This window comes from Odocoileus virginianus, chromosome 13, assembly GCF_023699985.2.
Source record: "Odocoileus virginianus isolate 20LAN1187 ecotype Illinois chromosome 13, Ovbor_1.2, whole genome shotgun sequence".
NCBI lineage: Eukaryota > Metazoa > Chordata > Mammalia > Artiodactyla > Cervidae > Odocoileus > Odocoileus virginianus.
This window is the reverse complement of record NC_069686.1, coordinates 37,815,019-37,828,897: the sequence shown is the minus strand read 5'-3', so window position 1 is coordinate 37,828,897 and position 13,879 is coordinate 37,815,019. Positions and strand designations below refer to the sequence as shown.

The following is a 13,879-nucleotide window of genomic DNA, read 5'->3' as shown; positions in this document are numbered from 1 at the left end:
CTGAAATGTATTTGTGGTAACTAATTTTGTGTCCTCTGAGTTTTAGCTTTTGATAGTTTGCTCTTGGTTTACGCATCAATAATACCCTCCTCTGTATGTGAAATACCCACTGCTTTCTAATTATCATCCCAACTTGGGGTCAGGTTACTAGGATGGTTTGGTTTACCTTGATCTTTATTTCATTCTTCAAAAACAGGAGAATTAAATGTTTCACACAGGGCTTTACACTCCGGTGTATAGAGAAATGTCAAATTTATCCTTTTGACTTCTTGCCCATCAAAATAACAAGATACAAGATAGAAAAAAGAAAGCATAAAGACAAAAAGAACATACTAGTTGTTGTCATTACAGACTGCCAGCAGCTCATAATTCTTGTTTCTATAACACTCTTGCCTGAGCACAAGGGCCTGAGAATTACTATCATCCTTAATGTTAAATGTTACATTCCTGGTTGATGTCTAAGGTAGGGATAATTGACATATCAAATGAAATTACTTGTTTGAAGTTAAGCCTAGCTGTAAAGCAAGTACATAGGGATGGAAACCAATGTGGTTTGATATGCCAGGGATCCTAAGAGATTTTTCATACAATCTTTTGTTTAACCTTTATTATACCTCTGCAAGTCATGGGGAGGGATCTTTAGGTAATAATAATAAATTACTTCTTAGTCAAAAGGGCAGAATTCAAGCTCAGGTTAATGACTCCAGTTCTTTTCAGAGCCAATAATATATCAAAGTATTGGTCCCAATACTACCACCATCTTTGCCCATCCACTCAACCTTCACGTATTCCCTTATAATAGAACAATACCATGGATATTTCAAAGTGGCTCATGGAGTCATCTGCACTGCTCTGTAGTGTGTATTCATAGATGAAACAGTCAAAGGAAAGGGGATAAAGAAAATGCCCCAAAGTCTGGCAGTTAAGCCCAGCTTGATAGAAATTATAAGGATAATGACTTGTAAATTTTCTTTGCTCTAGTAAAGGTTTGCTAATTTTATGCCATATCTGATGTTTGAAATATTTAACTATATTGTTTCCCTTTGTATTTTTTTTTTTTAAAGCTACACCATTTCCAAACAGCTTCAAGTGTTTTACCTGTGAAAATGCAGGGGATAATTATAACTGCAATAGATGGGCAGAAGATAAATGGTGCCCACAAAGTAAGTGTGCTGAGTTTGGAACTCTTTTTGTGACCAGACCTCATTTAGATCTCTCTCAACTGGCTCTGAGCAAAGGCATCTTATGTGATGAGATTAGTAAATCAGCAGGCCGGTGATGTTCTATAGAAATCAGAGAATGTTTGACAAGACTATCCAGACATCAGACTAATCTGAGAGTACATGGAAACTGATGGCATAGCCTCAGTTTGTAGTTGTGTGTGCTTTGAGTACGAATTTTTTTTTTTCTTTTTAGAATTTCTTAATTAATATTTACAAGCGAGAACAAATAGACCACAATGTTGACTAAGGCATTCTAAGAATGTCAGAAATGTTTGATGATACCTCTAGAAAAGTCCTACTTACTGGCTAAACCAAAAGAACGTTTCTGTCCTCTTGAGATACACTGATGCTTAAGTGACTCATTCGTTTACTTGACAAACGTTTGAGCATCTTTTTAGTTTGTTTAGTTGTCTCGTAGATCCCAGTGTGTAATCCAGTACCTGGACCATATTAGGTATTTGGTAAATATTGACAGAATGAATGGATGCCTTTGACTATGTAGTCAGGAAATCTCTGAGGAATATACGTTTGCACTAAGACTCAAATGACTAGAACAAATCAGCTCTGTGGAGAGCTATAGGAAAAACATGCCAGTAAGAGGAACAGGAAGGCTGGCTGGTGAGGCTTAGTGGAAGGGGGAGAAAGGATTTGATGGAGATAAGGACTGGGACATGCACGATCTTCTTTGTTTTGGTAAGAAGTTTAGATTTCATTGGAAATGTGTTGGGTGTTAAAGCTATAGAGTACAAGATGCTAGGTATATTGTAAAATATTGTTCTGGCTTCTGTGTGCAGAATGAATGGTTGGGGGCAAGAGAAGAAGGGGGCACCAAGTGGGCTCTTTCATTATCTTTTCAGGCAGCAGAAGATGGTCTTAGACTAATATGGTAAGAATATAGGGGGTGAGAAGTTGAATGACTTAATACAAACAAACTTGGATGCAAAGCAGACAGGATGTGCTAATAGAATTGAAAACCTCTACTTAGCCTGATTTCCTTATAGTTCTGTATGTATTTTAGGATGCACTGTTTTTTTTTTAGGTTTTCAGATGTGAAAGGCCAACAAACTCTTCCAGGCTTAACAATTACCAGCTTTGATCTTCTATTTCTGTGAATCTTTTGGAAATTTCTGTATCACATTACTGCAGTGGCATAGCCCTACCTCTTCCAGATAATGCCAGTGGGTTGTGAGTGTGCTCGTGCCCAGTCGTGTCCGACTCTTTGTGACTCCATGGACTGCAGCCCACCAGGCTCCTCTGGCCATGGGGTTCTCCAGGCAAGAATACTGGAGTGGGTTGCTATGCCAGCCTCCAAGGGATCTTCCCCACCCCAGGACTGAACCCATGTCTCCTTCATCTCCTGCATTGGCAGGTGGGTTCTTTACCACTGAGCTACCTGGGAAGCCCTTGGTGATGCCAATGGGTGGAGCCAATTGAGAGTAACACTGGAGACATCTATGGGCCTGAAAATCTTATGCTCTAAATTAGATGACTATGACAGACATTTACATGGACAGTATTGTTCACTACTTCTTTTCAAGAATAATTAAGAAGATATTTTTTTCTTAATGTCCTCTTACAGCTCTCAAGAGTGCATGAATTCTTTTGGGGATTTGTTTCTACATTTTCACAGACGTTTATTTCAATGTTTGTGAGGGCTGGTAAAATTCTTTAACTATTTGCTTTAAATTTCCCCAAGAACTGGGCGGGGGGGTGGAAGGTTTGGAACAGCAGTAGATTGGGGCATTGATGTCCAGCCTCTTTATGACTATGACCCATTCTTTTGAATTTTACCAAATGCTGTTCAAGAGGAGAAGGGAGCAACCAAGGATGAGATGGTTAGATAGCATCACTGGCTCAATGGACATGAGTTTGAGCCAACTCTGGGAGTTGGTGAAGGACCCAGAAGCCTGGTGTGCTGTAGTCCATGGGGTCGCAAAGAGTCGGACATGACTGAGTGATTGAACAGCGATAAAATGCTGTTTCTACTAGTTCTGTACATGTTCCAATTTGTACTTCATTAATCAAAGCCACTTTTAAGGGAACTTGCATGGGCATTTCTGGGTTTTAGAACTTCATCTCTGTTGAAACATGGGAGCAAAAGAAGGATGCTGCAGTTTTCTGCCTCCAAGAAAATGTCTGGGAGGGGAGATTGGGGTCTTCCCCATCCACCCTGAAAACCTGACTCAGAGAGATGGACAGAGATGACCCTGCATTCCAGCGTGTGTGACTGTACACCAGCCAAGCCCCCCAAACAATCATCTGGAGTTCTGAGGCTGTAACTGCTTACCTTTCGCTTGTCGTTATCAAGGGGAGTGAGAGTCAACCATTTCTTGGGACAAACAGGCCTGTGGCTGTTGTTCTTTGTCATCTCAGGTTTCCTTTTCACTTTATAGCTCTGCTTCTGCCATCAGCCAGTGGTGTTAAAAGACAGTCTCTAGGTAACAAAATATGACAAGAATGACACTTCTTGTTTTGTTTACCCTGGTTCTTACTCTGACTTTGTAGGGCTGCTTTAGCCTGTGTGACAGTCCATGAACACATGTACCTATCAGTTTTCGATTCTTTGTCTGGAGTACAAATTGGAATGCCTTTCAGAACATGGAGTGGTTCTCTCTCCTCCTGAGTCCCAGTCCGCTGCTCTTGTAGAGGTGCCCTGCTGATGCTCAGCTCAATGCTGAGGATACAGAGAGGCACAGTTGTGTGCTGGTGGAGAGCGCAAACCCTGGAAAACCACCTCCACGAGAATCTTACCTTCCATCACTTTCTACCCATGTGAGCCTCGGTGTTTTATCCATGAAATGAGGCTATTCCTATGACTTGTCTTAAGGCTTATTGTGAGGACTGAAGGAGTGAATGCATATTAGAGGAGTGCCTGACTGGTGGTACACACTTAATGTGCATTTGCTCTTGCTAACATGAAAGCTTACAAGGCTATCCAAATGCCAGCGCACTCACCCTTTTGCTAAAAAGAAAATGCGCTCAAAGGCTGTCACATGGCTTGTTCACTTGTGACAGAGGCAGCTCTCTAAGTCCCGTCTTCTCAACTTTAGTCCTTTCTCAGTAAACGAAGAAGCATTTCATCGGCCTGAGCTATCTAGAATAAGAGGCACAGAACTAAAGTAGAATGTCCCAGAACAGTGAGTGAAATCGCTTTCTTGAGAGAACTCTTTTAAGTAATAAAATGTGAATGGTTAAAGGTAACTTTGTATGAAAATGAACTAGCCAAGCAGAGGAGGACAGAGAAGGTAAGAGAGAGCTGAAGAGGAGGAGAAAATACAGAAATACTTTGATTTTTCCCCAAACACGTTGGGAGGATTAGAGCCTGAAGAACTTGTTGAAGCACCTGCTTTCACTCCAGTTTGCCACATGGCCTATTAGTATATAAAGAAAGAATGCAACAGGAAGGGCTGTGGCCCACTTCATTTTTACATTTATAGTTTTCATTTTATTTTAGAGTTATAGAACATGTGCTTCAGAGGGAGAGAGAAAGATACTGACACTTTTTTATGAAATGACCTGGAGTTTTGATGAAAGACTTGTTCAGTTTTTTCTCAGCTTTACCTTGCACCAGAGGATAACTGCCCATTTATATTCATTTTAAAAATACTAGCTTCTGAAGTATGTGTACCTATTCAAAAAAACCACCCAGAAACTTGAGCTCACTGCCATTAAATTTCTTGCCTAGAAACTTAAGGATCGTCCTGAATTTTAGTCATTTCTGAAGTGATTGGTCAAAGTTTTTTTTTTTCCCCCTTTTCCCCTTGCCTAGATACACAGTACTGTTTAACAGTACATCACTTTACCAGTCATGGAAGAAGTACATCCATCACCAAAAAGTGTGCCTCCAGGAGTGAATGTCATTTTGTTGGCTGCCACCACAGCCGAGATTCTGAACACACGGTAAGGAGTGTGTGTGTAAAGTTATTGTCCTAAGGTTTCTTAATGGTGATGGTTGGTTGTATATAGAGGCAGGACAGATAAATAATATGTCAAAGGCATATACTTTGAGAAACTTCCTTACACTGATACAATGGAGATGAAAGAAGGTGAAGACTTTCTGTCCATCAAACAGTATCATTACTAAAAATGAATGACAATTCTCAGACTCCAGAGACCCTAGGGTCTTGACCTCGGACTTTGGGTGAGTAGCCTGAAGTCAGCACTGGAATTCCAAGAGTAAACCATCCCTGCATGAAAGGATGACCAGTGCTACAGAGCCCAACTTATGTATTTTGTTTATGGCCAGAAATCACCAAGAATGCTACACAGAGAAGGTGCAAAGAGGAAAATGGTGACACCTTTTATAAAGAAAACTTTGTCTCACTGCCTCTGCTTCGATGAAGTGAGAGTCTGAAAGATTAATCCCATCTTATTATGATTAACTACAGGTAACATTTTAGATCAATTGGTAGCTTCAGTTTTCTCATTCTACCATTTTAAATGAGCATTTGACTCTCTTATATGCCTGAAATCCTGAAATGTTTGAGAAAAAATTACTTAACAGTATATTAATCTCATGAGATCTTAGAATTCAATTTAGCCTGTACATACATAAAATGGTCCTGACACCAGTGGCTTTTTTAAAAAAAAATGTTATTTTAGTATAGTTGATTTACAATGTTGTATTAATTTCTGCTGTAGACCAAAGTGATTCAGTTATACTTTGTCATATTCTTTTCCATTATGGTTTATCAAAGGATAATGAATAGAGTTCCCTGTGCTACAGAGTAGGACCTTCTTATTTATCCATCATATATATAATAGTTTGCATCTATCTCAAATTCCCAATCCTTCCTTCTCCTACCCCCTTGGCACCTGTTTTCTATGCCTGTGACTGTTTCTGTTTTGTAGATAAGTTCGTGCGCTGACCACTAGTGGCTTTTAGCTCTGGCTACACAGGGGAATCTCCTGGGGAGCTTTTTATAGGCTCTAGTAGCGGGGGTAGGCTGAGAAGGCAATGGCAACCCCCTCCAGTACTCTTGCCTGGAAAAATCCCATGGACGGAGGAGCCTGGTGGGCTGCAGTCCATGGGGTCGCACAGAGTCGGACACGACTGAAGTGACTTAGCAGCAGGGTGGGTAGAGGTGGGCAGACTCAGACCAACTGAAACAGAACTTCAGTGTGAGGTTCTGGGCATCAGTATTTTTTTGGTAAGCTTCCCCAGGGTGATTTTGATGTGCAACCAGGATTGAGAACCACTGAGATAGAAAATTTATCTTACCTGGCCCTTCTGGAAGCCATTTGATGTAGATACTTTATCCTGAAAGCCTCTGTGACTGCCTGGGTTTATCAGGTGGAGGTGTTGTACCAGGCATTATGACAAGAGCATGCTTCTCTTGAGACAACCTTGTGCTGTGAGAGAGCTGGTGTTTTTCACCAGTCAGCAGCCAGATTAGCAAGCCAGTGTCACTGTAAAGATAGGGATGAGGCATTAGTATAGACAATAGAGTCATAATTATCCCCTAACAAGTAGTACTGAGAAAGAAAATCAATGACTAATCCACAAGGCTCCTAGCTTTCATTTTTGTTTCAGTGTTTCCCCTTACAAACCTTCAGAAGATTTGTTGACTCCATTAAACAGTCTTACTCCATTTGCCTTTCTCTTGCTTATGCTTGGGTTGATGCAGATAAATCACAGTTAAAGTGAAAAGACTCTCACGATGGTTTTTACTTTGAGGTCAGTTGTGGGAAAGGGTGCCCAAGGGCCTGGATGACTCATAGATCAAAAACCAACTCAGTTCTGTCCTCAGAGCAGTTTCTAACCTCCTGATGTTTGCGCTTTAGTTACTGTCTCGCTGAAGTCACTTAAGAGACCCCAAGCCAGAACTGCCCAGCCAAGCCCATCCTAAATTCTTGAAAAGTTCCTGCTTAGAAAAATTACAGTATGAAAGTTTACCTAGTAGGAGACAAGATGGTGGAGTAGAAGATGTGAGCTCACCTTTTCTTATGAAAATACCAAAAAGCACAGCTAAAAGCTGGACAAGCATCGACAAGATATGCTGGAACCTACCAAAAAAGATATCCTACATCCAAATTCAGAGACACAACGAGATGGTAGAAGAGGTACAATCATGATAAAATCAAATCCCATACTGGCCACATGGAAAATCCACAAACTGAAAAACTATGAGAGAAGTTCTCCCACAGGAGTGAAGGTTCTGAGCCCCACATCAGGCTCCCCTGCCTGGCAAGCAGAGTTTGGCAATGGAGGAGGAGCCCCCAGAGAATCACTGGCCCCTTTGAAGGCCAGGGCTTCCCTAACGGCTCGTTGGTAAAGAATCTGCCTGCAAAGTGCGAGACCCAGGTTCAATCGCTGGGTTGGGAAGATCCACTAGAGGGGGCATGGCAACCCACTCCAGGACTCTTGCCTGGAGAAGTCCATGGACAGAGGAACCCGGCGGGCTACAGCTATAGGGCAGCACAGAGCTGGACACGACTGAGTGACTAAGCAGCTGCAGGGGCGTTTGTCGTAGGAATTCCGCTGGACTGGGGGAAACAGAAAGTCTGCTCCTGGAGGGCACACAGCAGGTCTTGACTAGAACCCAGGGGAAAAAGCAGGGACCGCTTAAGGGCCTGAGCCCTGGTGTTGGAGGGCCTCCAGCCTAGGCAGGGTGGGTGTGGCTCACCGCAGGGACGCAGACACAGATAGTGGTAGTTCTGGAGAGTACTCACTGGCGTGAGCCCTCTGGAAGGTCACCAGATCAGAGAGAAATTAAAAACACAATCCCATTTACCATCAGATCAAAAAGACTAAAAGTACCTAGAAATAAACCTACCCAGGAGGCAACGGACTTGTACTCTAAAACTATAAGATATTGATGAAAGAAATCGAAGAGGACACAAACGGATGGAAAGATATACCATGTTCTTGAATTAGAAGAATCAGTGTTGTCAAAGTGACTCTACTACCTACCCAAGGTAATATACAACCTCAGTGCAATCCCTATCAAATTACCAATGACATTTTTCACAAAACTAGAACAAAAAATTTATTTTCTATGAAGACGCAAAAGGCCCTGAATAGCCAAAGCAATTCTGAGAAAGAAAAGCTGAAGCAATCAGGCTCCCCAACTTCAGACTACATTGCTACAAAACTACAGTAATCAAAACAGTGTGATACTGGTACAAAGACAGAAATATAGACCCATGAAAAACCTAGAAATAACAAGATAGCCCAGATATCAACCCATGTACTCATGGTCAATTAATCTACAACAAAGGGAGTGAGAATATACAATGGAGAAAAGACAGTTTCTTCAAAAAGTGGTGCTGGGACAACTGGTCACTCACATGTAAAATAATGAAATTAGAATATTCTTTAACACCACACACAAAAATAAACTCAAAATGGATTAAAGACCTAAATGTAAGATTGGATACTATAAAACTTGTAGAGGAAAACATAGGAAGAAAGCTCTTGAACACAAATCGCAGCAATATCTTTTTTGATCAATCTTTAGAGTAATGGAAACAAAAACAAAAAAACCCAAATGGGACCTAATAAAACAAAAGCTTTTGTACAATAAAGGAAATCATAAACAAAAAGAAAAGATAACCCACAGAATGGGATAAAATATTTGTAAATGAAGCAACCAACAAGGAATTACTCTGCAAAATATAAAGACAGCTAAAGCAGCTCACTATATATATAAAAAAGAAAACACAATAAAAAAATGGACAGAAGACCTAAATAGACATTTCTCTGAAGAAGTCATACAGATGGCCAAGAGGCACATGAAGAGGTGCTCAATATTACTAATTATCAGAGAAATACAAGCCAAAACTATAAGATATCACCTCATACCAGTCAGAATGGCCACCATCAAAAAGTCTACAAACAATGAATGATGGAGAATGTGTGGAGAAAAGGGAACCCTCCTACACTGTGGGAATGTAAATTGGTCCAGCCACATGGAGAGCAGTATGGAGGTTCCTTAAAAAAGCTAAAAATAGAGGAGCTTCCATATGATTCAGCAGTCCCACTCCTGGGCACATATCCAGAGGAAACCATGGTTTGAAAGGATATGTGCACCCCAGTGTTCATTGCAGCACTGTTTACAATAGCCAGGACATGGAAGCAAACTAAATGTCCATCAACAGAGGAATATATAAAGAAGATGTGGCATATATATATATATACACACACACACACACACACAATGGAATATTACTTCGACACTAAAAAAAAAAGATATAATGCCATTTGTAGCAATATGGCTGGACCTAGAGATCATCATACTAAGTGAAATAACTCACAGAGAAAAACAAATATATGTTATCACATATGCAGAACCTTAAAAAAAATGATACAAATGAAGTTATTTACAAAACAGACTTTGAAAACTTATGGTTACCAAAGTAAAAAGATGGAGGGTAAAATGGAAGTTTGGGGTTGACATATACATATTACTATGTTTTATTAGTAGATAACCTACAAGGATTTACAGTATAGAATAGGGAACTCTGGTCAATATTCTGTAATAAACTATATATGGGAAAAGAATGTGAAAAAGAAAAGATACATGTATAATTGAATCACTTTGCGCTACCTGAAACTAACACAACATTGTTATTCAACTATACTCCAATATAAAATAAAAATTTTTAAAGAAAACTTACCTGTTTAAGTATTCAGACATATTCTTAGTGGCTGAATATTAAAATGTTTGTAGCTATAATTCATCTACTTCCCTATTAAGAATACTAGGCAGCTTTTAATATTTCTCTAGTCTAAATAAAAACCCACATAATTTTTGTGGTGCACATTACTAGATTGATTTATATAAAGTTCTTGATAAAGATTACCAAATTACTCCCCAGAAAGACTGAAGCAATTATATTCTCAGTAACAGTGTTTGAGAACTATGTCACGGACCCAAGCTCACATACTTTTTGGAAATCTTTGTTAACTTGTTAGGCTAAAAGGTATATTTTCAAATTTATAATTTTTAGTCTCAAACAGTAAACGTTTAAAAAATAAGATAGACTTTTTCTCTTGTAAGTCATTACTCTTGAAAAATTTTGCACTTAAATGAAAATTTATATACTCTCATAAAAAAATATTCTGTCCTCAGAGCTAGAGAAGGTCTTTCTCTGACCCTCCCCTCCTCTTCCCATTATTCACTGGCTCTTCCCTCTCCTCTTCCTTTTGTAACAGGAGTGCAGGTCTTGCTGTGAGGGGATGATCTGCAATGTTGAGTTACCCACCAACCACACGAATGCGGTCTTCGCTGTGATGCACGCTCAGAGGATGTCTGGCAGCGGTGCCCCTGCGCTCTACCTACCGGTGCTGGCCTGGGCCTTCGTGCTGCCGTTGATATAAGGCCACCTTCCCGGAGAGGCAGAGACCAGTCCTCTGAACACAAGCCAACCACTGTAAAATGGCGAACTTGGAAGACCAATCTCTTCAAGATTGAAGGATGCGCTTTGGACCTCACAGCAGAAGCCAGCTGTTTGCTTAGCTCAGATGCTCCTGCAGGAGGCCGTAAGGAAGGGGACTTGGCAGGGACTGAGTGGTCATGTAGTTGTTAGGTTTCTTGATCAAAAGGGCTGCATTGTGTCTCTTCTGCAAGGAGGGTCCTGCCAGCATCTACCACGGGCGGGCTCAGTAGCCTGTGTTGTCCCCACCAGACCAGACCTTTAGCGGAAAGGACTCCTTGACCTGACTGACTTCTTCAGGGGCTGCTGGAACAGACCCTCTCGATTCTGTGATTGGCTCAGAGTATTGCTGTGAAATCTAATCCTTCCCCGAAGAGACAGCAGTTTCCCCACTGACGGTGTAGTAACGAGAAAGCCCACTATGGGAAGAAAACTTCCAGTTGAACTAACATGAAACCTATTTGCTAATTGTGGGGGGAAATAAAGCTTTTAAATTATAAGTGTAGAATGCATGCTTATCTGTTTCTTGGCTGACGTGGAGACCTCAGTTGAAACATATTAAGGAGTGTCATAAAGGAGGCCAATTGAAGTTGATCGTGCACCACAGGTGCTAATATTCTGGCTTAAAGTATACAAGTCTATGCCAAGGTGACTTAATTTTTTCTTTTGAGGAAAGAACCTTCTAAGGATGCCAAATACAAAATTAGTGAACTGAGAAGGTGAGGAAACCTCCATGAGCAAGGAGGATGATACCTTATCACATGATAGATCCTCAGAAATAGCAGTTTAGGGACTTCCTTGGTGGTCCAGTGGTCAAGACTCTGGGCTCCACTGCAGGGGGCATGGGTTCCACCTCTGGTTAGGGAACTAAAATCCTACATGCTGAGCAGCATGGCTAAAAATTAGAAAAAAGCAGCTTAAAGACAGAGAAACTGGCGACAGAGTCCCTCTCCCAGTCAACCTGTCTCAATGGGAGGGCCATCAAGAGAAACTTTCTAAATCCATGCTAAAATGTCTGGTCCCTTTGTCTTCTCTTTCATTCTTATAACACAGTCCTAGACTTTCAAAGGAGCAACTTCTGTTTCTAGAATCCTAATTTCTCACCTTTACACTTTGGAGTGACCTTTAAACACTCTGCCTTTATCTGTATAGTGAGAAGTTAGTGGGGTGTTTGTTTTGTTTTTCAGTAGAACATCTACCATTAGAATGCTGAGTGCTCCATAGAATCCACTAATGATGGTGTCTTTGCCACACTGGCTCATCCATGATGGGGGCTGGCCATGGATCAAATACATCCCACCACTCTTAGTCTGCCCAACTGTTCTAACAAATATTCTGTTGCCCTGGTGTCTTCAACTCAAACATGTAATCCTCACATTTCCGGAGGCTGGGAGATCAAGATCAAGGTGCCAGCAGACCTACTGTCTAGTGAGAGCCCTCTTCCAGATTTGAAGACTGGTCTTTTTATATATGCTCAGGGCAAAGGGCGAAGAGTGAGCATAAGGATACTGATCGCATTTATGAGGACTCCACCTGCATGACCTAGCATCCCCCAGAGGCCCTACACCCAAATCCCATCACATTGGGGCTTTAGGCTTCAACACATGAATTTGGGCTTCCCTGCTGGCTCAGACAGTAAAGAATCTGCCTGCAATGCAGGAGACCTGGCTTCAATCCCTAGGTCAGGAAGGTGCCCTGGAGAAGGGAATGGGAACCCACTGCAGTATTCTTGCCTGGAGAATTTCATGGACAGAGGAGCTTGGCGGGCTACTTGCAGAGTCGAATACGACTACCACCACCATGTGAATTTGGGGGAGACACAAATATTCAGTCTGTAGCAATTCCCTATTTTTGTGAACAATTTTTTAGGAACAAAGCCATGCCTATTCACTTATCTGTTGTCTACAGGCTTCCTTCTTGCTACAACACCAAGGATGAGTAGAGGCAGCCAAGAGCACATGGTCTGTGAAGTCTAGAACGTCTGCTAGTTTGCCCTTTACAGAAACAGTGTGCTGACCCCTAACCTCTGAAATGGCAGAAGTACATCAGGAAAAAGCTGCTTGCTTTGCTCGGGCTGTGATGCTCATGGTGGCGACTTGGCGTCTACAGTGGTTTACCAGATCACTTTCCTTACATGCATCCATGAATTTTTCTTCTTCATTTTGTTTGTCTGTTCCCCTGATTCAACCTCTTAGGGGTTATGTGCTGTTGTCAGGTGCTGAGCTGTATATGTTTCTTCTCGACCTTGATGCACTGGGAGTGTCTCATCTTAAAGCTCTCTACCTTCCAATAAAACAGGGAGGAGGCAGATGTCATTACCTCCCTGTCTCTGGCCGAACCAGAGACTCACCTGGAAGCAGCAGTTTTGAAGTCTGATGTAGATTTATCTTGCCTTTCACTCAGCACCTTGAGGTATTTGAATTTTCATAGCTATGCTTGTTTGAAATTAATTATATATGACTGCAGTTGGAACATTTAAAGAGCATCTTTGGTGGATGTCTTTTTATTCCCCGGGGTTTCTTTTGTCTGTGAAGTTGATGAATTGTCTGGTAAAAAACCCTTAGCAGACAGTACTTCTTTTTCTTTCTTCTGTCTAGATTAATGAATTTTCCTGTGTTTTTTTTATTTTCTTTCCCAAGGAAACATCTTAATTTTCTCTTCTTCACCCCACATATGTTTTCATAGCTTGCCCTCCTAACCACCACTCCTCTAAGCATTGAAAATAGAGTTATCCTGAGCCAAAGAGAGAACACACAGTGGGAACAAATTGCAAAGACAGCCAAGTGAGTAGGAGTGCCAGATTTACAAATAAAAGCATGGGATGTCCCATTTAATTGGAATTTCAGATAATTTTTTAGTGTAAGTTGTTCATGAACTCATAAGTCTGACTCATCTGAGGCAATGTTTTCAAGTCCTTGTAATCAGAATTTTCTGGCCAACTTCACAGTAAGACAAATTCTAAGGGCCTCCTAGAGATGTTGACTCAGGAGATGGGATGGAGCCCATGCCTAATCCCAATAATTAGATGTTAAAGAAGAAGCTCCCAGTTGACTGTGATGCTAGGTGTGTTACCCTTGATCTGAGAGGTTTACTCCTCCTTCAGAAGCCCAGTCCTTGGTCAGATAATAAGTGCTGATGAGTAATAAAGATGCTCACAAGTAACCTGGGTTGGAGTTGTGGTCTCTCTCAGTGTGGTCTCTGGACCAGCAGCATAGGCATCACCTGGGAATTTGTTAGAAACTCAAATACTCAGCCTCCATTCTAGACCTGCTGAATCA

General features: G+C 41.2%; 1 protein-coding gene across 5 annotated transcripts in view; it reads left to right on the top strand.

Annotated features, from left to right (window-relative positions):
- Positions 1 to 11,101, top strand: part of LYPD6B (LY6/PLAUR domain containing 6B) — a 229,674-nt gene extending 218,573 nt beyond the window's left edge. For all 5 annotated transcript variants that reach the window (XM_070476229.1, XM_070476226.1, XM_020893426.2 and 2 more), the window contains 3 exons: positions 1,065 to 1,163; positions 4,993 to 5,123; positions 10,381 to 11,101. In XM_070476229.1, the coding sequence (XP_070332330.1) occupies positions 1,065 to 1,163; positions 4,993 to 5,123; positions 10,381 to 10,545 (395 nt within the window). In that variant the 3' untranslated portion in view covers positions 10,546 to 11,101. The remainder of the gene's footprint in view (positions 1 to 1,064; positions 1,164 to 4,992; positions 5,124 to 10,380) is intronic.
- The last annotated feature ends 2,778 nt before the right edge of the window (positions 11,102 to 13,879 follow it).